Here is a 27,794-nt window from a genome sequence, read left to right as displayed (position 1 = left end):
TTTTTGCAAATCTCATTTATTTAATTCTAATTTTTACAGCATTATTTAAAAGGCTACTACTTTTCTGAAGTATATGTGTTTGTTTTTCAACAACTGCTTGAATCACAGCTTAGATGCCTGCCCATCTATGGTACTCATCTGCTTATGACTAACTTCGTCGGCCTTTGTCTCATTCCTATCCTTTGACAGGGATGAGTTTCTGAACAAAAGGGACTGTTTTCTTTCACAACTCTCATAATTATTGGAAACCAAACCACAGCAGGTACAATTTAAGAGTAAAATTTCAGCAGTATTTATTGACAGAATGTAGAGATCATAGTTTTGGTTTAGAGGTCAAATGCAGATGACAAACATTCACGACCTAGCAAGCCGAGTTAAAAAGATGCACTTTTGTCACATGCAGCTTAAAATTTACTCAGAATGATTGATAATTCTGTACAACAGTTTTTGATAACACTAGAAATACAGCAATAAATACACTAGTTAAAGGAGGAAAACACATTTTCTACAAGAAACAAAATCTCTTACTAGTGAGAGCCAATGACAGTGCCCTTACTGCAGCATTCCTAAGAATAATTATCAATTTTTGGCACAGATGGAAGGAAAAAGTAATGAAGCATAGCGACGTAATGCTAGCAAATAATTCACAGTATCTAACCAATGACAAGCTGTACTGGTATTTGTTTTCACGAGGAAACTACTTGAAGAAACTATTTAGTAACTAGCAAAAAAAGGCTGTTTTTAAACAGCATCCTGTCAAGTAACTCAAACTAAACTTGAAATACCTGAAGTACACTTAAAACAATGCACAGAAGCTAACAGCTGGAACATTTTTTCTGTAGGTTTCTGAATATAGAACTAAGAAATGACAGCTTTCCCCCACACCTCACAAAAAAGGCTGCCTCTGCCCATCTACGGCACTCGCTTGGTTATGATCGAATTCTTCCCACTTTGCCTCATTCCTATCCCTTGACAGTGGTGAGTGCACTGGAACAAAAGAAACTACATTCTTGTACAGACCGTCAAGTACTGGAAACAGAACCGTGACAGGCCCAGTTTAAGCTAGGCTGAATGCAGGCTGTTTGTGAAGACCTCAGAAAATCAAGGGAGAGCAACTTGGCTCTATCGCACCGAGAGATGAGGCCTGAAGATGTCTCAACACTGAAATGGTGGATATCAAAAGGTTCAAAACAAAGCAGCAACAAAAGACCTTGCCTTCATTCAAGCATAAAGAACTTGCTGAAAGGAGTGCTGCTGGGTGTCATGACCGCTCACCGTTAAGTCCCCAGCGATGGCCTTGTTGCTCTGAACAATGCAATAATTTCTGGTATCAGCAAGTCATCTGGGGACGCACTATGCAATTACTCATGGTCTGTGCTGGATAACCTGGCCAGTTGTCCTGGTTTCACTGCGACAGAATCATAAAATCTATTTTCTATTCAGGAAAGCTGAACTTGTGAGAAGCTAACAGCACTCCGTTTAGTGGAAAACAAAGTTGATAACACACTTTGTTTTCAGCCACCACTGGATGCAGGTTGCCATAATGATCAAGGTGTTCAGCAGTTTTGAGATTCGCTAAGTTCAGAAGCTGAGGGGAGCAAAAGCTTTCAGGGCAGCTGATCAAGCTGGCCACCAGCTTTTTTTTTAGTTTTGGATGTTTGCCATCCCCAGAGGGCCTCACCCATGGTGTTCAGCTGCCTGCCAGGTTAAACCACACCACCAGTCCATTTTCTTTAACTGCTACAAGACTTGCAGTGTTAAAAAACTCAAAGGCTGAGGCAGAGCCATGTATAAGTTTCCTTAGAAAATAATTCCCCTGTAATACTCAAAACTAACTGGTTTTTGTAGAAAATTAAATGTCATCATGTACACCTGCAAGAAAAACCCACAAAATTTACACTACTGTTATCCCCAAACTTCTTGAGCTCTTGACCCAAATAACTCTCTTCCAAGAGTCTTTCCCTTTTTACTAAATCTTTTTTTTGCCCTAGACTAAAAAATTGAAGGGGATATGTGAAACTCAGGAAAACTTAGCAATCTGCCTAGAAAATACATGGAATTCAGCAAATTATAATTTCATTTTTAAATCAGATAACACTAAAATGAAAAACAATCCTTTGATCACACTCTGGGATCTGATCATATCTTCCCAAAACAACTAAATGACTCATGGCTGCAAATTAATTACGCACTTGGGACAAAATTTTCAAAGTTCTTCAGCGTCCAAGGACGAATCTGTTGGAATTTCAATATTAGTAAGACACCGATCTTTTGAGGCTCCCATAGCGTACCAGTCTTGATCTTAAAGCACCTAAATACCTTTCTACTTCCAGTCTTCAGCAAAATAAAATCCCACTGATTTGATGACAAAATGAATCCAATTCTATTTGTCTGCTTGTGACATCTTGTAAAATCTTGGTTAACAGACAGATAAAGAGCTACAAGATGTAAATAAACTACCCTACATCCCACGACCAAATCTATCTTTACACAAATATTTTAGGTAGGATTAGGCAATGCAGTTAGGCTCCTGAAATTTAGAAATGTTACCTCATGTTCACAAGGTATGAAAAACTGAGTGCAAAAGAGAAGCTAGAGATAAATCTTCTTATTCTTTAAGATAAAATGTATTTTAACAGGATAAAGTATCATCATCTCCTTTTTCCTCAAAAATACGTATTTCCTTCTCAAATTTACATCCTCTTGTCTGTGCAGTGGTTTTCAGTGAGAAGCAAACACCGTGAAAATTCTCATGCACGTAATAGAAGCACAAGCCATACTTTAGTACTCACTGCGATTTTATGATTCCGCATCATATTATCAAACTCTTCATTAATTTTTTTATATTTTTCTTCTGTATGTGGCGTGAGCACATATGAAGTGTCAGGGTCCGGGCTGTCGCACCCTCTGTGTTCCTTCTTGTTCAGAGCCTAAATAATGAAGTTAATAAAAAGGATCAACAAATAAAAAGTAGAGATAAAATAAAAGTACTTACAGGGCCTCGCTTGAAAATAAAATCACTATCTTCATTTAGTTTGCTGAATCTGTCCTCCGATAGTGGACTGTGCTCAAAGTAATCGTCAGCATCAGGGCTCTCACAACCATTAAGGCCTTTCTTTCTTAAGGTCTGAAATACAATTGGAAAATTCACATACAAATCATACTAACTCGCCAAGAAGTTCTGTATACTACTGAATCATTCAGAGCCACTGAAACTACATGAAACTTTCACAGACAAAACTCACTGTTCAACCGACAGGCTTTAGTCTTTCCAAACAGTGGCATAGGACACAAAGAGAAAAGGTTCATTGAGGCACAGACTCTCCCGGGTGCCACCTCATGGGTAACTTCAACCTGCACCCATTTCACCTCCAGTGTTCCACACAAAACCATTTTTAGATACTGGCTCATGGAGTAAAGGTGCCCTGGAAATTAAAAGCCAGTTCACCAGATCTTTAAAAAATTTATTTTACCATCCCAAATTTTAACATTCACATTTTAAAGAGTATACAGTTAAACTCCGAGAAACACACAGTGGCTAAATTTTTTGATCATATTCAACAACTGCAGTACAGCAATAAATGTAACACTTTGTCTCAGTAGCTTATAAAGGCAGGATTTTCCTGCACTTCTGTCACCCTGCATGATAACAAGAACTGCAAAAAAATTATAAAAAGAAATTACATAATGCCGCTCCAAAATGGCTTCGTTTGCTAAATATAAGTTTTTTCAGACTCCTTTAGACTAGCTTGATGCAACTGCTTTATTGGGCTACTTCCTGTTTTCTGATGGAGAACCCACATCAACATCCCCTGGAAAAAAAAACAAACCAAACTTGCCCACAATCTAGGCATTACAAATAGCCACTGCGGGGAAGGTTGTGAAACTGCAGGTCTCGTGACCAAGTTTTAGAAGATACTTGTAGTCCTTGTTGCTTTTCTCTTTTCCACCCTATTACACAATCAGAAATCTTTCTTTGCAAGTTCTCATTTATAACAAACCAAGAATTAAAATGCTACCTATGGAAGAAACCTTAGTGTTTTAAAAAAGGTTTCAAAAGGAAAGCAATATTAAATTTTAGACAGGGACATAAGTTAGTACGTAAGGCAGCAGCAGGACTATACAGGCACAAGGGGAGTTGAGCATTTTCTTTCTGTGAAGAATTATCTATATTCTATGAATTTTACATTGAATACCTTAAAGACTTGAAATTTCAATGCTGAAATTCTCAGCACCATAAAGAAATCGCATTTGTTTTCCTACAGAAGCTGTATGTTTCCATTACACACTGAACTTCCGATTTAAAAAAATAACTGTATTTTAGTTTAGACTACAGCATTCACCAGCATTTTTTCTTAGTGCTATTTACTAATTTCTAGTACAATAAAAAGTGCACAAGACTTCTTCCCTATTCATATACATGCAAAGCACTGCCTATTTCTACTTCAGTTTCAAAGCAGTACTTGAAAATTCAATTCCGCCGTCTGAAATTCTTGAATATCACAGGTCACCATAAGCTATAATTCCTTCTCAAGTTTCTTGGCTTGCTCCCCGGATCCCACACAGTATCTGGAACTCCCACAAAAATGTAATCACTAAATCAGCATATGGGGAAAACAGGTGTGGGTCCCTCCAGCACCTGTCACAGCACTGATCCTGCTCCTCCGACCAATCAGCTGCACACGTATATGGACTTGGCCATACAAGGGCCGGCTGTTGGGCCCCTCAAGGTCGGAGCCTGTTATCCCTCTCCCGGCCCTTCCTAACAAGTCAGCCTGCCAGTCTTCTGCACTTGGATATCAGCAGGGAAAATGTTAACGCTGTGTAATCTGGATTACACTTAACCCCTGCAACCCACCGAACTCTGAAAATAGGATCCAAGTACGTCTTCACACCGTGCTTAGTGTCAGTATGCATGCGCAGTGCCCGAGACACGATTAGAAGCTGTTTAGATACTATAAAGAAAGATCTCGCAAGAAATACACGTACCGTCTAGTTCATCTCCTTTGAGAAAAATATCAGAGCAATTTTTAGTACTGCAGCATGGGAGTTTCATTAGTGCTCCCTTCAATATTCTAAAACAATCAAGTGAAAGCCTTTGAGCGTAGTGCTGCCAATTCACCCTCCCAGATCTGTCTGAAAAATCATACTCTAAGTTCTAACATAAAGGAAGAGATTTAGTTAAATATAAAAATGCATCCTTCCTCTTGGCGACCGGTTATTTTTAGTTTTGATAACAATGGGGTTAACTCTGCTTTGACTCATGAGGAAGGAAAATGCCTCAGTATCTCCCGCTGGAGATTCTGGAAACCTTCACTCCAGATGGGGTTCCTGTCACTGTGGGAGGACTGAAGCCACGGCTCGCTGTTACAGCTATCAGTCTGGGTCTGCTATCCAAAGCTCTGTCTCCTTATCACCAAAACACGAACTGCCACTTTGAGGACCTAACCATAAAAAGACTGCCAGCTTTATCATTGCCCAGTAACATCACAGTAGAACATTTCTGCTCCGGGGCTCGCACTAACACGAGGAATGCTGTCATCTGTTCACACGGCCGGGCGAGGCCTACGCGAGCCAGCCCAGCCTTGGCTTTCTCACAGGCTGCAGGGTGAGACACGATAACGGGCCCTGCTCAGGGGAAAACAGCGCAGGCCGCAGCTGCTGGGAATCCGGGCGAGGCCTACGCGAGCCAGCCCAGCCTCGGCTTTCTCACAGGCTGCAGGGTGAGACGCGATAACGGGCCCTGCTCAGGGCAAAACAGTGCAGGCCACGGCTGCTGGGAAGCGCTCTGCGGGGACGCGGGAAAGCCCAACCCCATCAACAAGCGCTGACTCCACTCGCCAGATTCTCCAGAGCTAAAATTTGTTATTCCTCCGATTAATGTAAATAACTCTCCTTCCCTGAGCTATTTTCCAAGGCATTATCATAGAGGCTGAAATTTTATTAACTCTGAGGATGGGAGGGGAGCAGCGGGAATACCAATTAGTGAGACCAAATCATGTTACACAAATATTAAGAGTTTTACTTCTCTCCTGTGATACACACGCTTATTTAGAATAAAAATTGGAGTTTTTGCAGTTGAAGTTAATAAATGTAGACTGTGTTTTCTTACTACAACAAGAGGGAGAAAGAACATTAAACTTCAAGTTTTGCTATTGGATGCTCACTGCAATCCCCTTCTGGTGTTAAGTCTTATTTTTCAGATCATCTAAGGGAAGGTGTAGTCTTTTGTGTTAATCTGGATTACTTTCCACTTCCTCTAAGACTCAGCCAAAATTACTGGAAATTGTTCCAACATGTTTGCCAAAGCACTGCATTGTGCCTTCAGGAACTGAGACTGTGCAGCTTTGATATTAGACTGGGTGAACTTAACTGAGGAGAGAAAAGCACTAATTTTTGTCAGAAAATAATGCAAAGTATTTATGAGGAACCAAAGCTAACATGCTCTTGTTCCACGGTGTAAAACTGAAATACGCAAATATTGTGACTATTAGTTTAATATTGCTTTTTTCTTTTGAATGCCAGAGCTTAGAAAACATCGTATGAGAATGGCTGCACTAGCTATGACAGGTTTAAATATTACATTCAAGCACATGGTACAAGAGCCCCAATATTTTCCTGAACTTCCTCACACATATGCAAAGTACTTTTTAATTGCACTGCATTTTGCTAATTTAAGGAAAGAGTCATGATTTGGCAAGCATCATCTAAGGAACAGAAGAAGGGCTTCTTGCAAAACAACAACAAAAAATAATTAGCTCCTCTCTACAATTCAACATAGATTTTACTGAAACTGATAATACAGATATCAAATATAAAAAATTCCAATAAAGTTATTTATTTAGTTTAGTTTGTTATTTATTGTATGATCCATGAGGAAGCAAAGATGATATTCAACCACTACTGTGTAATTATCTTAGCACAAGCTTCCTTGCACAAAACCCAACAGAGAAACATGACTACAGGAGCTCTGAGCCCGCTGGGTCTCCACAGGGTGATATCAAGTCCCCACCTCCTCCAGGGCTTGTTCCAGCCCAGCTGCACGCAGCTCCTCTCACACACACTTTCACCAGCTCCATGCAGTGGTCAGCAGCAGCTCTGGAAACCAGAGACTCTGAACTAATAAACACACATTACTGCTACCACAGATGAAGTTAAGTGACAACCCCCAACTGTCCTCCTCCCCATGAAAGATCCTGGTTTTGATATCCAACTCCAAAAGGACACGTCGTTAATGGTCAAGAGAGCACAATCAGCATGTTTGGGGCTCCAATTCAGTGAGTGTGGTTTAAAAAGCCAAGATTTTGCCATTAGTGATCTGGGCTCCTTACCAGCTCTGGAGAGAACTTCATTATGTTCATTGACACCTCAGGAAATAATATTTTTCTGTCTTAAAGCACAAAAGTAGGATGACCTTATATGTAAAACATGTTATAAATGGCAAAAAAGTGTCAGTTCATTCAAAACATTTTCAGTGTTGGGTTCCTTATAATGTTACACAAAAAGGAAATGGTTGGTGCTGTCAATGCTACTATGTATCATGTTAACAGCTCTATTTTTGCACATCCTACCAGAGCTGGCCAAACACAGGATTTTTGTTGGTGTTTCATCCCAAATCATGAGGAAAAACATTTCCAAAGTCTGACTGAGATCAAAATGAAGTGATCTCCTTTAGAAAAGGCAAACCTTTCACTTAAAACCAGTAGCTAGTTTTGTTTCTGCTGCTGCAGTCAGAGCACAGGAAAGGTGCTAAGCAGCACAAAGTTGGAGTAAATACTGTTTAAAAATTCTAATTTAAAAATGTTTAAGTATTCCTCAGTCTTGAAGTAATGCAAAGGCTTCACTAATACTGCCAAATATCCAGGCTTATCAAAAGGATCACCATTTAAACTGTCTCCTGATGCTCTAGAGAGCTGCCATGCAATAGTGGAGAGGGAGAGGACACCGCTGCCACTTGCACCAAACTCCAAAGGCTCCTCAGACACAGTTACCAAGCACTGGCACAGCCCTGTGCAGGAAGGACAGGAGTGAGCATCGCTCTGTCACCTGTGATGGGAATAACAATGAGATCACTGAGGCAAAAGACTGTGAAGTTGCAACCTCACACCAACAAAATGCAAAGTCATTACTGTTAGCCCAGGCTGCAATAGTGCCTTTCCTATCAATGCCCAGGAGTAAAGAAAAATAATTCCTAAACCAGAGTATTCAAGGACAGCTGAGAGCTATTTAGCCATACCACAGCCTTCAAGATGAGTCTGACATTCCAACTCACAGATGATTAGAGACCCATGCTTTAAGGGGACTGCTGAAATGTGTGTCTGTGCTGCCTGACAGCAACAAAAAGTGCAGGATCCTAGAGACCACCCTTATGCCAACTCTAATGTTTGCTTGAGCCTGCAATAAGTCATTTCTTCTTCACTGAAATGACGGAAAATTCTCCTTGGCCATGCTTTAACTTATTTTTGCTGGGTTTGTTATCAATTGTAGCAGGAAAAAGGTGGTTTTCCAACACATGGGCTGAGCCCCACAGACACAAAGTAGGCAGAAGGAATGGCCTGGTCTTTCTCGCAGTGGCAAACCATTGCCTCAGTCACCACTGATAATCACACCCTAAAGAACCACATCTTTTTTCTAAAATATTCACAAAACAAAGGACAAATACAGTAGCCACAGCACCAGACTCCCACACAATTTTTGTTCTTATTATGTGAAAAACCAGTGAGAGAAAACAGGGCATATTCCCTTCATGCAGTTCAGCTCCCTTCCCACAGCAGAGCCTTCAGCTGGCAAAGCACAACCACATCTATCACTGCAGACTGCACGTATATCTAAAAGTCTATTTATAGCCTAACTTCCTGCAGGTCAGTTTGGCTTCAGAAGTACCATCATTTCTGATCTTTTCTCTAAAGTAACAAGGTGGTTCTGCAAAGTCGGAGCTTGACCCTGCGGTGTTGGGTATATGAATTTCACCACTAAAATACAAGCAGGAGTGGATCCTAAGTGCAGTGTGTACACCAAAAGCGAACAGCCAGAGAAAAACCATACAGTTCAACTCAGTAATGGTGTTTTGTGTTCGAAGCTCATCAGCATTATTTCTGTAGGCTTAAATTTCTTTTTTCCATACTCAGATGTACTGGACTGCTTTATGTAATGCTTACAAATGCTGTAGGTTTTCCTCAGGCTCTATTAATATTCTTGACTTCAACCACCGAAGCATCTGCAAATTTCATTATGAAGCTGTTTTCCTTTCCTTTGAGTTAGGAGACTACTGAAATTTAGCCCAAATACTGTTCCTTCCAGCACCCCTAACACACTTTTCAATTGCATTTAGCTCTGCCATCAGTTAGAATTTCACATTCTAATTGCAGCCACAAATACGTACATCCCAAACCAGCACTGTAGAGCAGAGAGGTACCCAGCTTTCAAAACCTCACTGAAATGCACAGGAGGTCAAATTAGATTACGAAAGACATTTCCACAAGCTAAGCAACTCGAAGAGCTTAACTTCTTAAAGAACAAGGCCTCACCAATCTTTCTGGTAGGCTCCCCAACCAAAATAATGTATACCAAGTAAAACCTGAAAAATTGACATACTCTACTTTTACCTTATGTAAATAATATTTTCCATACTTGTGCTCAGTTAGTAGTGCTATTTTTAAAGTAAATAATTGATATTATGCAAAAATATCTAAATATTAAAAAAATCTGACTATAGTACTTCAATTATTGTAGCAAACTTTGTTATTTTTCTTGGGCAAATATTTTAGTATGTTACAAAAAAGGGGATTTAGGATTAATTACTTATTCCAGGGTTTTACAAACAGAGAAAATGTAAGCCTGCCTAGCAATAGGCCATAAAATACAAAGAAGAGCCCTTTAAACAACACAGTTTTAGGCAAAGGTATTCATCATTTACAGCTGAAAAACGTTCACCATTTGAAATTTTATCAGTGTCCCTGTTACATACCACTCCAAGAAAAGACACAGTCTTGTTTCAAATGTTGGAGCATTTCCAGCATCTGGGAAATTTTAACATGTATCCCTGGCTTGCCAAACATGAAAGCTAGCTGTCAAATTCCTCCAAGATATGATAAAGATGGCACTCAGGATTCAAATTCTCTTTTATATAAAATAACACGTACAAAGGGTTTTTAGACAGGATGCGGTATGAAGCTTAAATTGTAGCTTGAAGCATCTTTGCTGTGAAACACTATTTTAAATAGATAAACCACAAGCAATTACTAAAGAATAACAATTTTATGGGCTATAAAATCCCTTCTTTTTTCACCCCCAGAATACTACACAATGTACTGGACTAGAAGGTATAGGAAGGGAAGCTGCTTACTTGTATTTGCGATTTTAGAGAAACAGTACCTGTAAACTGGACTCTAAAATGCAGCTGCTGGCCTACAACCAAGTTGGATTGCTCATTCCTAAATGAACTTACTGAGACTTAAAATGATCGGTAATCCATTAGCACTGATAATGCTGTTTCCACAGTGCAAGCTAAGCCAAGCTCTCAAAGTCTGGTACTTGATGCATTTGTCTGTGTTTCACTTTCTATACAACTTACTAAATTACTAAGTTCTACATTGCTGAGCAGGATTTCATTTTACCTTTCCTACAGCAAGTACCATCAACTCGATTTTTCCACTAGAGAGTACTAAATTGCCGGTCTAAGTCAATCTTATTCAATCTTTTCATTAAAAACAAAAGACAAAGTTAAACGTTCGTCTTCAGCAAGCAGAAACTCTTCCCGAACATATAAATTGACTTTATTTTATGGTCCTTTCAGGGAATGCAGTTTGCAACAAACAATGTTAATGGTAAAACCAAGCACAACAGTTCTATGTTAGGATGTTCAAAGAGATGTTTTATAGAACATAAATGCATTTTTCAACCCTTTCTCAAGTGGCAACATATACACGTACATACATATCCTCCCATATATACCTCTCCACATACTTGCAATGGTTAAAATATAAATCGGCAACAGCAGTAGCCGACTGAATGCCTCCTCTCAGCAACAGTATATTGCAGATAAGCCATATGGAACATGAAAAGTTTCCAAGTGTAGCAGCCCATCTGCATAATATCCTTCATAATCTTTTAGAAGTTTCTTAGCAGAAAATATTATCTCCTACTCATACTTTGCCAAGAAAAATTTTCTGAAGTCTGATTACAATTCAATGATATAAAAGGAATGGATTTCTTTTGGCCTACCTGCCTATGCAGTATTGCCATTTCTTGTCCTGAATTTCTCCTTACAGCTTGAAAATTGGAAAGGATAACAGAAACTATTTCAAAGTCATAGTACTCAAGATAACTTAGTATTATAAAAATAGGAATTATAACAAACAGCAACTATTCCCAAAGAAAATGTTTAGTGGACACACAATGTTAAAATACCATTCACATGTAAGATTATGGGAACTGGCTACGCTACCATCTCCCAGAACAAGCTTCAATTACCTTTAATATTGCTATGGAAATGCCATTCTGTTTCACCTGAAAAGGTGCCCAATTGCATAGACAAATAGCTAAAAGCATGCTCTAAACAGGCATGGTGTGTGCACACACACACAACCATTACCCCAGTTCAGAACATTACTGCAGAATGTCTACAAAAAAAGAAAGGCAAGTTGAGTAAGACAGCTGAAAGCAGGTACTTGAAAACACCGACTAGGCAAAGTATGTACAAGAGGAAGCAGTGAGCCTCTCTAGAAATAAAGAAGTAGGGTACAGAGACATCTCTTTTTACTGCATTAAAATAATTAGAAGATGGGACTTCAAGACACAAAGCTGCAGTAAGTATGTCACAACTCATGTTTTGAATACTGAACTTCTCAGTTATGTGTCAAAGGAATATACTTAATACGTTTTGCCTTGCATAACCTTCACTTAGAGTGAATTATTCAAAAGCCAAAGCACTTCTTTGAAAACTGTCCTCACCTAACCTGGAAAGGGGGTGGGAAATCAAAGGTGGGACCTAAAGATGTAGAGAGAAACGACTGTACAGGAATTAGAGACAGTGAAGTATGAGTAAGCTTTACTCTGTCGTGTAATTCATGTCAATACTGGATAAGAACAAGTCATTATACACAGCAAGTACTGAACTGTAAGGTAATGGAAAAGAGAGCAGGGCTTTAAATGGTATCAGTTTGTTACAGTTAGAAGAGCTTTCAGTGGCACAATGTGTAAGAGCTTTGATCTAATAAATCTTCACAATATTCCCAATAAATATGGGAGTTTTTAATTAAAAATGTATTATTCACCTACTACTGAAAGTAATTGATAAATAATTCCACCAAGACATCATCTAAATGCTAAAATTCACACTACTGCCAATTTATCTAACTTAACTGGCGTTCCATGGGCCATACAATAAATGACATGTAAGCTCCCACATGAAATATTACAACACTGATAGGACATTAACAAGACAGACTATCACTGGTAAGTCACAGAAAGACATTAACACTGTATGTGTATTGATTTATAAGTACGATGAAGAACAAGAATGATAAGATAGAATAAGGGCTGTTCGGAGACTCATAAGTCTGTACCACAAGAACTACCACCATAAATACTTGCTTTATTCAGGTGATAAGAGCTACTATGCAAAGCACACCAGGTGAAAGGAGCAACACAAAGTCCTTTGTCTTGATGAGCGTTGAGAATGTTACTTGCAGTAAAACACTGGCAATGAACAAACCAATCTCCATCATATGATCAGAACTATTTCATCTCACCTAAACACAACTGGGAGGTTTTATGGCAGTATGAAGGTCTAGGCCATTTCTTTTTAGAGGCTAGACACCTCCCCAGCCCTCTTCTGCAGAAACCACCAGTTTGAAGCCCAAACATTATTCAAAATGAAACTCATAGCACTTTCTCAACAGGAACACAGCATGTAAACATGCTGAGGTCCAAAAGGCAACCAGTTTATGCAAAAAGACTGGTTTGATGAACTGCAATGATGAAGCAGCGAGCACTTCTGCTGTCCCTTCTGCAAGGTGGTTAAATCCTGGCAGACTGGCAGGGTTGACAGCTGAAGACACTACCAAACCCATGAGCTTGAAAGTCAAAAGCTGGGGTTACATTCACTCTGCTGCAAACAAGAGTATCATCAGAAAGAACAGATATTCATCTTCCCGTCGTTCCAGCAGATGCATTATTCTGGGGTCTATTCTTTCCACGCACAGCTTGTGCAAAGTCACTCGCTCTTGATTAACAGCTGCCGTGGTAAGTAAAATTATGCTCTTCTAACTGTCAATAGAGAATTTCAAAAGCACCAAATTCTGCAGCAACACAAGGGCTACAGAATACAAGAGACCAGCACAGCTTGAAGAACTTGTTAATACAAGTAAATAATTATGTCTTTGTGGAACTGCCCGCATGAACTCCAGCATTAACAAGCAGGGAGCTGCTACAGATTTTCTTGGAGTCGATTTTCAATCCTACTTAACACATTGTCTCCAGAACAGCAAAATCCAGAACCAGATCTCTGATACGCATTTCCCAAGCAGAGGGTGTGGTAACTGGACTTTGCGTGTCTGCCCGATACATTTCAAAATGAAAAATCATTCTGAAAAAGCACCGTGGAATCAGTTGGATTAAGGTAACCAGGTCAAAACACTGACAGTTTGTAATGAGGAAAGGAAAGATTTGGGTATTATTTTTTCTACTAATGACATTTAGACCTATGATATCATCCATTCCCCTTTTAAAAAGAGAGAAACAGAAATGGGGAACAGAAACTCTCAAAGAGAAAAACATGCTGTTATGACCAAGTCAAACTCTTGGTGTGTCCCCTAGATGAAGAACAAAGTTATCTTGGTTCTTAAAATACATCCACATCACCTGCAGGGCTGCTTCTGCAGAGGTTTCGGTAGACGGGTACCGTACAAAGGTCCTTTGCTCGTATTTGACATAGATTTATGGTTCTGGCCCTCACAGCAGCGCTGCTTCCTGAAGAGCCATCTGATTCAATCTGAGATCCTACTGATGTACAGCCAAGCAAGCTGCCATTCATCAACTGAGTGATTAGCTTTTTCTGTTCGTTTATTAAAAAATAAGGGGAACATCAGAGCGAATTTCCTTCCACAGCTTGAGGGTAATCTCACTGGTACAACTGTCACAGCACTGTTGTAGGACAGAGAACAATCTGAACCGGAGCTAAAAAACTTACTAGAGGTAATACAACAGCTAAGCACAACCATTATTAGCAAAAGACTTCAGAAACGATACATAAAGATGCATATTAAACAAACTTCAGCTCCATATATGCTTTAATTAGTGAATTCATCAAAACTCAGAATAGCAGCGCAGCATGGTAAGTTTCAAATGTCAGCACTGTTTTAAACGGTAGAAGAAATCTAGTGTTCTTAACCCCAAAACACTATATTTAATCACTGGTTTATATGTGAGGCAAGTGTAGCTTTAGATTACTTGAAAGCAAGCCAAAGCTGTCAAAAAAAAATAATCAAAATTAAGTCTACCCTACTTCTGGCAATTCTTTATACAGGAGAAATGATGGAACGCAAAATAACATTAACTAGGAACAAAAACCAGCACCGTCAGCTTTCTCTAAGTCAACAACAATCTATTTTTTTTAAATAAACCCAAACAAACAACAACAACAAAAACCCAACATGTCACCATCAGTCCCCAGTACGCCCAAAGCAGTTTCAGCACAGCCAAAGAACTAAAGAATATTTTAAAGTAGAACGATATTACCAAACGCAGGAACGGACAAAATAATGACAACAGTACACAGCGCAAACAAAACAACTTTGGGGGTTACATGTTGAGCTTAATCTCCCAAATTAACAAAAAGAATTTTTAAAAAAGGGAGAAGGAAGGGACAGGCACCGTTACAAGCAGTAACCGTTCTGCCCAGCACAAAACACAGCTGCCTTTTGTCACTGCACTCAAAACAGCTACTTGCTACCTTGACCACATTTTCAACTTTACAAGGAAGTTGTTTCTTCCTGAACCTTGTGCAGGAAATAAAACCCCAAAGAATAACCTGTTTACAAGCCAGGTTTGTAGTAAACACGTCTACCAGAAAAAACCAGATTCAAACTGCTACACAAATTTCCGTGTATATTTTTGTATCTCTAAGCTTCTGCTAAAACATATTCCAGACCAATTTTGTTATTATGCATTTTCTCTTCTTTTAAGGTAAGCTTAAAGTGAGATTTTAGCCCTTAACACCATAGATAAATTCTCCTCAATCACCTCCTTAAAACGTCTCAAAGGCATTTGTGTGCTGTCTCAAATTATTTGAAGTGTTATAGGCAGTATAATTACATTTACATAATCATTTAGCAAATCAAGTCCAATACTGCCTACATTTTTTCTCAGCATCATGAGCAGATTACAAAGTCGTTTCCTTACTTCACTGAAACCAATTGGAAGCTTCTTCCTTCTTTTAAAAGGATACCACTTATTTCCACATGTGGTCCATGCTATTTGGAGACCAAAGCAGGTCCAAACAACAAAAAACCATATTACAATACTATTCACAGTACTCGTATGCATTCTTCTATCAGCCCACAGCTTTTTGCTTTTCTCTTTCCCCCCTCACTGAGCCTAGCCAACCTGTGGCGATTCTCCATCTATCAAATATGAAGGAATGCAGAACAAGATTAACTTATCCGTATTGTCAACCTTCCTACTATCCCTGTGGTGGCTTTTAACCACCAACATTCATGGTATCACCTCCCAGCTCTATCTCGGCTCCATAAAGCTGTGTTTATACCTTATGTAAATTTGGAGACTTTAGTCACCTACATTAAGCATCAGTTTTCATTTTCAACTAAAGTTTCCTCTTCCTTTTTTAAAATATGTTTAAAAAGTCACCATCTAACTTCTATTACGAAATATTTCAAAGAAGTATCTCTTTGAAGGATGTGATCCAATTCCCACCATCTTATGTTTTACCTTTTAATAACAAAGTATGGAAGCCCAAACTGCTTGCCAAACACCTGTCTAGGTTGGATGCAGCAGGTAATCCACTGAGGATCAAAGCAGGATCCATTAACTGAATGTATCACTTTCTCATCTACCTTTGTATGTGTGCATCCACGTACACTGAGATACAATAATCACATCATCTATTTCATATGAAGTTCACCCAAATTTAAGAAGAGAAGCTATGAACCAATTCAAATGCTACCAAAACGCCGTAACATCCCATGGTTAAACTACGAGACTGTACGACACACCAGTAACAGTTCAAGACACATGTTGGTAATCCATAGCCTGGAAAAGCAGCAATGCTGGGGAGGTGGAGAAAACTGGATACAAAACCAAAACCAAAAAGCTCTTGGTTTATAAACACAGTGTTTCAACACCAGCTTTTCTGTTTATGCTCCCCACGCTGTTACTTGTCTCTTGGCATATGCTCCATCTGGCTGTGGAGATGCATCTGCTTCTTTGTGCTGCAGGCTCCACGCGTGCAGATGAGCTCTACATCTTACTCACAGCTATGATATGACAATTGAATCTCTGACACTATATATTCCTAAGCCTAAAGAACGTTTATTGCTCCTATAACAGCTCTTCATTCACATTTTGTGAAAAGGCAGAGAAAACGAGAGCCTGTTTGGTATTTTATTACAGGAACTGAATGCAGCTTTTTTTAAGACTAAACTGGCTTGCTTACACTACTGTACACAGCAGCAGCTACATTTACCAGCTTTCTGTCTTGTTTCTGACAAAACTATGACATGACCACTATCACAAACGTTACTTCCTATCAGAGTAAGCATTTCCTATGTTAAGAGATTTAATACAAACATCCAAATCACCTGCTGTAACTTAACCCAAGAAACAATTACAATTACTATAGTACAGCAGTCTTTTCACTAGAATGAGGATGTTTACAGTAATTACATGATATAATTTAGGATAGATGTTAAAAATATTTTTAGTTATGATTGTTATTACAGATTATTGCATATTTCAAGGACAGGTATCAATATCTGGGGTATAAGCTAAGCCTTATACAGCACATTACACCACACTGAAAACGGCATTATTCTGTACAGCACAGAAGAGGGTCATTACCTGACACCTATCCAAAATTCCCATGGGCACAGATGCCAACCAGCAAAGTAGGTCACATTTTAGACAGGCTCCTAAAAACCAAATCACCTCAGTTTGATAAGGTGCTGTGATGGAACACACACAACCAAGAGCAGGTTAAATAAACCCTGTTTTCTGTATCACTCAAGGAACATTTGAAAAAGAGCTAAACAGGCAAGAAAAGCCTGCTTGCAGCCCCTGACTCCAAAAAAAGCAAGGCGTGAAGGGAGGGAACAACCAAATTACTGCTGCTTTCCGAGGCCTTCTTGAGGGACAGAAGAACCCAACATGGAAGCGTTACCTTATAGAGAATTTGGTAATCTTAACGTACCCCACACTAAAGACTGAGTGTGAGTGCCGATTCATTTCCCTCTTCCTTTGGATCAAAACAGGATGAACGCTCAAGGTCTCAAATTGTCTTTTAGACGTTAAAACATGCTGACGACCATATGGACACAGAATCCTGCTAAAACCTGAAATTCTTCCCATTTTACTCTGCAGAAATACTCTACTTCTCTCCTCAGGAAAAAATAATTACTTGCCAAGAACAATGCATTACAGACAAAAAGCCCATGAACATTAAAGCATCAAATGCTGTAACACCTACAAGTCCTTCAAATCACAGACAGTACTTCAGTGTAATCATCTTCAACTGTGCCATTGCAACTTTGTAAAACTAAATACATGATCTTAATATTTCAAGAATTCAAAGCACACACTGAATTAAAATTCCACTTTTTTCCAATATCCCTATATGGTCCATTTAACCTGTGCAAGAGCACTAGCTTTCACTCAAATAACTATGAAAAAATAGAATGGATGAGCTCTTATTGTACAACTCAACAAAACCTCTCATCTGACATGAAAAGGACCACAATCTTCAGGGGCAAGTAACATCGCAGAATTATTATTTATATTTCTGAAATCAGACAAAAGGTTATTCTGCAATTTCAACAGAAGACACATTTTTTCCTTTCACACAGCTTAAAGGAAACATTACACTCACCATCTCTTGAGTAAATGCCTTTTACTAAAAGGTCAGGACACCAGCAATCATAAGCAAGGTTTCACTGTCCTCGCCAGCATCAGCCGTTTTCACTTGCCACATTGCAGAGGGACGCAGAAGTTAATCTAAAAAACCCTTTAGACCAATTGTGCCTGATCCTGATAAGCACAGCAGTTTCTTCACAGACCCGTCTGTTCTGAAGAGTTTGAATGTTTCAAACAATCCAGTTTTCCCTATTCACCTCTTTTCCCAATGCTTTAAAACAGATTCAAACAGCAAAAAAGTAAAAGATCACAGAGGCTGAGTTGCAGGCTCAAAAATGCCTACATTATCCTTAAAAACTGGTACAGGCTGTTACAAAATCTCCCTTAATTTCAAAAGTACCAAATGGCAGGGAATGGACCATCCCCAAGTATGCTACTGATAGTTACTATCAGAGACTCTCAGTAACTACTGATACTTACTACCTACTTACTACCTACTATCAGTAACTACTGATAGTTACTATCAGAGAACTAAGCTTACATTAAAACTAAATTCTGTAAGTTCCAATTCCAGCTATTCAACAGTCTGTGATTCTGCCAAGATGGCCAAAAAACTGGACTTCTTGCACCCACGTCAGTTATTAGTTATCACATACCTACCGAAGGAAAAAATACGACGAAGACAAAAACACATGGCAAGAAATAAGTAAAGAAGTCAGCAATTTATGGTAGGTATACTGTTTAGAAATTCAATAAGAAATAAAACAGGAGGGAATAAGGAATTATTAACAGAAATTAAAAAGAAAAATGGGACCAACAAAAACACAAATGGACAAAAAGGTAGAAAAGAATAGGTACAGGACAGCAACAGAGCATTCACATCTACAATAAGATGTACAGTGAAAGACATAAGGACACGTACCCAAAAAAAATCTAGTATTCATTTAAGATGCCAGTGCTCTCCCTCCTACTATGTTTTCACATAAACGTTCCAGCAGCAACAGAAGATACCAAGCTCTGGGCATATAAAAGCAATTCCTACGCCAAAATTGAAGAGGAGGGAACTATAAGGGGAAGATGTCTCATCAATTTCACTTAATCATTTACAACATTGACATCTACCCAGAACTGAAAATAAGTAACAGTAGATTTGTTTCTTTCCTTGCACAGCTTTTGAGCCGTTGTAGAATGAGCTTTCCTTCTAGCACAGCAGAAAAACCTCCTGTCATGCGTATCAGGAACACAGTGGGTCAAGACCAGTTTCACGGTGAGCCCACATCCCAATAAATACCATCTGTCATAGCCAAGGAGGCGAGTGAATTACTAAAATGTTAACGGAGATACATACATCGGCTATAACTCCATGAAAAGGAATGACTTACTCTAAACTGGCTTAGTATATATTTGCCAGACTTCTTTGTAATTTGTATTTGTTAAAATAGTATTTCTATACAGGCACAACAAAGAGAAGCTATTTTACATTGTTCTTTCAGAACGTTTCAATAAATGCTGGTGCTGTAACTTCACCTCTGTGATGCCACAAGCATCTGTCAGTGGTGAAATTCCATGAAGCAGTGAGCTTTTGGCAAATTGCTACTGCTAAAATACAGGAGTCTTATTCTTCCCCTGCCTCACCCCTTCTCCCATGTTCCTGCTCAACTACCTGCAACCGCTCCAAAGTGCATCAGATTCTCCAATGAACCAATTCAGCTCTGTTGTAAAGCAAAAAAGTAGATCATTTTCCACTGAAAATGAATGTTTTTCTAAATTAAAGACATTATTTACTTACAATGGAAGCAAACCACACAAACCCAACCATGAATGATATCCCTTAATTGCCTGAAGAACAACAGCTAATAGACCACAAAGTTACTATACAGACACAGCAAATCCTAAATGTAATCAGTTGCAGAAAATGAAACAGAAGTATCTCTCTGAAATACTGTACACAATTTTTTCCCCTGGAATCCAGAGAGGAAACATCACTCTACCCTACATATATTGAGCTTGAAAAAAACTAATCCTACTGCCTTAACTTCCCCATCCAGAACACAGCCATAAACTTAAAGAACTCATTTTTGCTCGCAGAAGGTATACACTCCCCTCTCTCTGGCTGAATAACCTTTTCCCAGGAAAGAAAGAAGAAAACCAAACAAAATATTTCAAGATACTAAAGAGTACACAGGGCTGATCTGAAGAGACTGGGAGATGCACTCCTAAATTACACTATGTTTGAAAAATGAGAATAAAACCCCAAAACCCATGCTAGTACAATACAGCAAACCTAGGGGAAGATTAGAAAAAACCTGCAGATGAGTCCTTGCACATTCGCCCAGCACAGAAACCATATAGGCACTTGGGTACTGACTGCTTTTTTCCCATGTAGTTGCCAGAGTTCAAGTGTTTGATGCTGGTAGAAACACCTATGAACAAAAAATAATCCCAAAAAACTACAGGCAGCTTTGCGTGGAAATAATTCTGGAAGAGGTTCCTCCTCCTCAGGATGTGAGAGGCACTATTACCACAAGTCCTAACACAAAGAGGCCTCAGATGCAGAACAAAAATCAGCCTGGCTGGCTGACTTGCTTGCATCCCTATCTCAAATTCATGTCTGTCACAATCAAAAGCTCATCTTGAAAGAATTAGGTTTTCCTTTCCTCTACAGTGGCTATCCCTTATTTATACTAATCCAGTGACTAAGTAATACTCCGTCAACTCTTCAAAGCCTGTATTATCCCTTCTCATTAGTACTCAGCACTGAAGACAGAAGATGGGGCGGTTTTCTTTCTAATCATAAAAGGCAGCTGACAAATTAGCAGAGAATCTTCTCAGAGAGAAATAAAAGGCATCTGTCTGTTTCTCACTTTTGTCAATCTGATTTCTGCTTGAAAACTTATTTATGAGATCAGCTCGCATCCTTCCCGTGCTCTGTGATCCCCTTGGCAATAGAGTCTTCAGCTGTACAAGGCTAATCGCTATTCCTAAATCATTCCTAAAAAGCAAGGCATTTGTTTGGAAGACAACTTCAGAATTTAAATGAAACACTTAAGTCAGCCACCTGTTTTGGTCTATTTACAGGACTACTGGAGACATGACTTTTTGAAATGCAGTTACACTACATAAAGGCTCCAATTGCCAAGAAAATCCTTGATTTCGACTGCACCTAATTTAGAAACCGTGTACTGGAAGGAGTTTCTATTTAAAGCACAAGCATAATATAAGTAGATGAAACCAATACCTTTGAGTAAATATATTCATGCTATTCTATTACTGCAGAAGCTGCATTCTACTGCTATGTTTTAACAGGCACACAGAGTGGCTGGACAACTAATTTAACTAAGTCTATTTGCTACTCACATTCACTTTTTTGAGTTGGTTGGGGTTTTTTTGGCTGAACAAGGTGCAGCACAGACTGCGACTGCTTCGATGTGTGTGAAACATTTCACTGGCAAAGTGGCTGCTACCTCAGAGGAGAAAAGAGGCCAACCGGAATTGCCTGTCAGGCTGAGGGCACTCTTTGGACCTTATTCTCCATCCAACTGGATTTTTTTTTCCCCCCATTAAAATCTTGAACACTTCCCCCTCTCCCTCCCCCAGAAAAACAACCATCTTTCACACCTCTATTTCCATTGCCAAATGTGGCTGAAATCAAACATGTTTCCCAGAAACTGGCAGGGGGTGGAGGGCAGATAGGAAAACAACATGGCTGTAGAGATGACTTACTGCCTTAGAGAAACCACACTAAAAGCATTCATTTACATTTTATGACAAGGTTTTCAAGATATTAAATGCATTTGGTTAAAACAGCTCAAAATATTTTGTATTGCTCTACATTTGAAGTACTAAGAAGACAAGAAAATGGATGTGTCTTTTCAAATTGTTACCTCAACGATATCCGAGTTGGTTCTGCTTTCGTGGGGCTCGTTGTATTCTGTGTATTTAAGTAGAACTTTGTCCATATCAGTGCTGGCATACTGAAAGAGTTTGTTAGAGCTGTTAAAAATGATGAGTGCTATTTCACAGTCACAGAGTACACTCAACTCATAGGCCTTCTTCATTAATCCAAACTTCCTCTTTGTAAAGGTGACCTAGGGAAGAAAGAATAATCATTGTTTTTTCTTCAACACATGACAAGGGTTTAAAGGACTAAAATCAAGCATTCATGGAATATACCAGTTGAGCCAATACAATTTATTCCCACTAACAAGTGACATAGCCAAATACACGTACAAGCTTAATAGAAGAACCGCTTATCATATTTGGGTGTCACTTTTAATGCCAAGGCTCTATATTAGACTAAGCTAAACAATTACACCCCCAACTCTTCCACTGGTACATAACTACCAAGAAGAGTTAAAATTTGTAGGATCCTCTAACAACTTTTCCTTCTGTTCAACCAACACTGACTTGGCAGGTATCACAATATTTTATTCTGTGATGATTAATTATTTTGTAACTGGTTTACTCAAGTTACTCAACCTTAATTCTAATAAGGTCGAAGCAAATAGCAATATCAATGGAAGCAACACTGCTACTATGATTTCCAGTTATGCAAAGCTAAGAAATATGCTTATTTTGTTGCTATTAAGCCATCAGATTCACTTGTTTTTTAAGCTGTTTTCTGCCAACAATCAAACCTGTTTTATGGGTTTCTATAGTTCACCATGTTAATTACCTGGGTGTACATCAAGTTTTTGGAAGATGGATGGGAAAATACTGTGGATATACACCTCAAGGCATTTCTTCCAGAGATGAATATCTCACACACATTACTCTTTGAATACTACCCATAATACAAAATATATTCTATCCTTCCCACTATATAGTCTCAGAGGGATGCAGATACACTAACAATTTTATGTATAGAGCATGTTGACAATAACTGTACTATTAAAACAGTATATGCATGCTTTGCTATTCCACCACAAATGTTTGCAAAGGTGACGTGGACCCGAGATTCCTCTCCAGCTATGAAACAGTATCGACATCTCAAAAAAACCAACAAACAACAAAAACCTGTGCACGTGTTTTCTAAAAGCCTGGACTGCTAACACTTTGCCACAGTAGGAACGGAGGCAATAAACAGAAGACCTAGAAAGATAACAATATGCAATGTCGGGCATATTATGATAACCATAGCTCCACCTCAGTTCCTGTGCAGTGTCTCTAACTTAGAAATCCCTTAGGGTTTAAAGGCCACGAATCACAGAGCCTCTTGTGAGGCTTGAATAATGCATGTTCAGATGAAAAGTGAGTACTTACCAGAACTTTTTTCAACCCTTTTAAAGTATGTTTGGTGAGAAGCTCCATTAACAGACAGCACTACCTCTGAAATAATTTTATATAAGAGTGCTGTAACACATTCAAGGTTCAATGAGGGTACGCAAATCTTTTTACCTACTTATTGTTTAACAATTACAATACATTAGCAGGACTAGATGCCAAAAATTCTGACAGACTTTACCTTAATGCATCTCCTCTTAGTATTTTATTTTCAGTTATCAGTGCAACAAAGTTGACCAAGTACAAATATAGGTTTTACTGGGCTACGCTTTTCCCAAATGCAGGTGGCAATTTGACTATCCACATATAATACAACACAGTCGATTTTTAAAAATAGATCCTGTGGAAGTCTCCTGGCAGTCCTGTCACTTTACATGCGCCTTCTTTCGGACCACTTGGGATTTATCTACCCTATCTTGGATGGGACATTAAAAATGGGTTTCTCTGAGAATTTAGGGAAACTTGGGTTTTTAAACAGCTGTTGTTCTTCTGATACTTCAATTACAAGACGCATAAGAGATTATTACCTGAGCAGGTATAGACAGGTACTACAGTGCAGTTTTTGTCAGGAAAAAAGCACCAAACAAGCTGTTTGTGTGCTATATCACTCTGAAAAGTCATTGAACAAAAAAACCTGATGGCTTAGTTTCACTGAGGACCTATGGGCAAGGGATCTCAACTTCTCTACTGAAAAGTTGTATTTCTCGCCTCTTGTAAGGCTATTTCACTTGTGGGATATTTTACTTGTGAGTTTCTCAGCTACCATCAATTTCTCACTTTGTGTTTGGCCATTGCTTGGCACAAACTCCACTACCACTGGAGTCCAAACCTTACTTTAATGCACACAGATTATTACAAACTGTTTTCACTGAAGAAACCAGAAAGCAGAATAACAGTTCTGCAAATTGCTTTGTTTTTCCTCCTTGCCATTTAGTGTGCTATTTAGGACGACACTAAAACAAAAAAAATATGTACCTTCTTTACAGGCCAAGAGCTTCCTCAGCACTATTCTAATATTGCGTAGCAGAAAAAGGGTGAGGATGAGAGAACAAAGGCAGCAAGATTGAGCTCCTTTGATATCTAATGTACTGTACCTTATTCTCTTCAGCTTAATGAAGATAGATGTCCTACAGCTCATTCAAGCAGGTAAGACTGGTTAATTAATAATGCAATGACAGTCTCACGACAGCTGTAATCCCCCAGAGTAACGATCTATGTATTCTGGTTTGAGCTCACATACAATCCCACCAGAAATAAGATGCTTCTGATAAAACAACAGCTTGTGACAAAACAAAACACATAAGTTGTACGAATTTGCTCTGCAAGAAAAGTTCTCATTCTACTCTTATTAAAAACAAAACCAAACAAAACAATATAAACATCATTCTAAACATCTAAATAAGACATCATATGAATGCGCAGAAGTGACCTACTACTCTGCTATGTATGACAACTGAACTGTAACATTTGGCAAACAAACCCTATGAGTCTTCCTTGCTTGGGTCAATTTAAAAAAACCCTCAGAATAAATTAAGAGCTAATAAATACTAAAGTGCCCTGATGCACTGGATATGTTAAAACTCTACATGCTTGCTACCAAAGCCACATGACACCAGTGGGGTTAAAGAACATCATTGATATCTCAACACATTAAAAAAATATGGCTACCCTATCAATAGCTTTATCTTTAAAATATCTTTAAAACCTTTTAAAACCAAGATGCAGTATGTTATCATCCCCTGAGCTTCCGCAAAGAAAGGATAAGGCAAACCTAATTCAATTTTTAAGGCAGAGCTTAAAGCCTCTTTCTCGTCACTAAAAGACTGAAAAAAAAAGTGCCAGCCAAATAACAGCCAAAACCAAAAACCTAAAAATTACCTCCCCATATTTTGCTTCAGTCACAGCAATGGTACAAGTGGGCTAAAAATTGATACAAATGTACTAATGCTCCTCCTTTCCATTGTTTCACCTAACAATGAGATGGAGATCTAAAAACAAAAAAAAAAACCAACTCCCTCTGCAAAAAAAACCAAAACAAACCAACCCACCAGACCAAAGTGAGAGCACAGTGTAACAATATTTGTATTTCAAGCAGAACACAACCAAGGTTGTCCAACTTACTCCAAATGTGTTTAAAAAAGGAGGAGGGGGATCGATTTCCACCTCTTCAACATGCTTGAAGTTCTAGAGCAAGACCTGAAAGAACTGAAGTTGTTAATTCATCTGCTTTTACGACGTGTATTTAAGACATTTATCTACCTCAAACATACAGCCACTGTGTGATTAAAGCTGTTCAAACACAATACTTGGCTTTCTCCCAAACTCCAATAATACTTTTCTTGCTATATATAGCCTTCTCCAAGTTTGCATTGCTTTAAAGTGATACAGGGAGAAAAACAATCCTGATTTCACAAACAAAACAATGGGCTCTGAGCTGAGATGTCAGCAGCAACACAGCCTCATGGAATTCTGACACCAGCCCGACATCAAGATAGTGCTCAGGAGAAGTCAAAAAAGGAAATCAAACATGAGGAAGGAAGCAGAGAACATCATTACACCACTATATAAGTCCACGGTTTGCATGCATCTTGCACACTGTGCAGTTCTGGGTCTCTTAGCCATCAAAAATAACGTTACAACACTTCAAAAGGTTTAGAGAAAAGTAAGGAGAATGGTCAAAGGTGTGGAATAAATTCTGTATTAAAACTACTGAGTGAGCTAGGGTGCTTCAGCTTGAAAAAGTTATTTCAAGAGAAAAATAAGAAAGCATGGCAGAGGTCCACAGAATAGCAAGATGGGCAGACTAGGTAAGGAGTGACTGCTGCCTCTCACAGACAAGAGCTAAATAACTGGCAGAACCATGACTAAGCATAAACTAAGAGGTGTTTCTTGAAACAACAGGTAACAGACCTATAGGAAACCCTAGCCAAAAGATGATGTAAATGCTGCAACTTTATAAGGGCTCAAAGGATATCTCAGAAAGTTCACTGGCGGGGAAGTGGGGGGGAGTGCGGGGGAAAAGAAAAAAAAATCCATTAATGGTTACTAAATATACGGAAACCACATCCAGCTCAGGAAATCCCTGAGCTAAGAATAGTTAGGAGCTGGAAGAGGATTACAGAGTAGTGTAACATGTGCATCTCTATCCTACACTTATTTGCTTATGATCATCATTGGACCAAAGATAGTGGCCTAGTGCCACTTTTGGTCTGACCCACTATGATTATTCTTAAAGATCCTCAGTTTCCTACAATATTTTTCTTTAAAAATGACAGCTTCCAGATACCCCACTACACAGTTCAATATCCAATTAAAATTTTATTTCATATCTCATGTAGCAATTTAGAGGTTAGGAGGAAACATTACTTCTGCAGAGCCAACTTCTGGTACTTTTCAAGTTCACAGGACTCCTCTTTCTTAGGGCAAGAGCAACCAAGAAAGAAGCTTCTGAAGCTTCCCCTTTAGCTGACAATTTTTAGGGACTGTTGAAGTAAACAGCTCTTACAAGGAACATAAACCAATGTTTTTAAATATAATCATGTTAACAAAATCTATTACTATATCCAAACCACTGTAGATTACTGTCCACAGCTATGCCAAACTCCTAAATAGTTTTACTACATCCTTTCTGAATTTCTCACCCTTTCTGTTTTCATTATTAAGTGTTCCCAGTACTAAACAGATCAGGTAAGGTGTCTGTCTTGCCACAACCCTCCAGTCTACTGGAAGTAGAGACTAGGCTACCATTTCAACAGGAATAATAGGTTTACAGTGAATTTGATTTCAAGTAGCAACTGATATTACTTATAAATAAGAATTATCCCTAAAACAGTTGTAAAACCATTATGAGACATTTGTATTCTGGTAACGCCTTCTATAGATACAGGAACACAAAGCTCAGCTTTAGAACACTGAATTAAGATTAATTTATTCAAAGTTTCCATTAATTTTTAGAATTACTGATTAACTTGTTCATGCAGACTCCTTTTTTCTCACCTGTCTGTTCCGTTCATCCATTATTCTTGTGATCTGTATTTTCTTTCGCCCCATTTTCAGCCTCTTCTTTCTTTTGCTTTGCAATCCAGAAATATACTAATCCGAGAAATGTCACTCTTCAGTATTCTAACACATGATACAGCTTGCTTTCACTTTGTCTTCAGCTTGAGGAAAGGTTCCTACTTCTTATACACCCCTGAAAAATAAAATTTTGAAAAAAATTAATGTACAAATTATGGAAGAGGAAGCATCGTTAAACACTTGTATAGCTGTAAAACATGTGCACGCTTGAAACCATTTCAGAGAAGCAGCAAATATTTTCATTAGTATAATATTATACCACACACTTTGTTCCACCTAAAAAACCTCCAACTTTACTAGATTCTACCTATCAACTACGGATTTAAAATCATCAGTAATTTCCTACACTT

General features: G+C 38.6%; 1 protein-coding gene across 1 annotated transcript in view; it reads right to left on the bottom strand.

The window, feature by feature from the left end:
- The window catches only part of MEF2A (myocyte enhancer factor 2A), a 48,562-nt gene extending 21,145 nt beyond the window's left edge, over window positions 1–27,417 (bottom strand). Inside the window, exons 1-3 of the mRNA XM_010194508.1 lie at window positions 27,364–27,417; window positions 21,969–22,172; window positions 2,793–2,930 (exon numbers count right to left, since the gene is read on the bottom strand). Coding sequence (XP_010192810.1) covers window positions 2,793–2,930; window positions 21,969–22,172; window positions 27,364–27,417 — 396 coding nt within the window. The remainder of the gene's footprint in view (window positions 1–2,792; window positions 2,931–21,968; window positions 22,173–27,363) is intronic.
- Between the last annotated feature and the right edge of the window lie 377 nt (window positions 27,418–27,794).

The sequence above is a fragment of the Mesitornis unicolor genome, unplaced genomic scaffold (genome assembly GCF_000695765.1).
Source record: "Mesitornis unicolor isolate BGI_N332 unplaced genomic scaffold, ASM69576v1 scaffold34381, whole genome shotgun sequence".
In the NCBI taxonomy this organism is placed as follows: domain Eukaryota; kingdom Metazoa; phylum Chordata; class Aves; order Mesitornithiformes; family Mesitornithidae; genus Mesitornis; species Mesitornis unicolor.
This window is presented reverse-complemented; position numbering and strand designations above follow the sequence as displayed.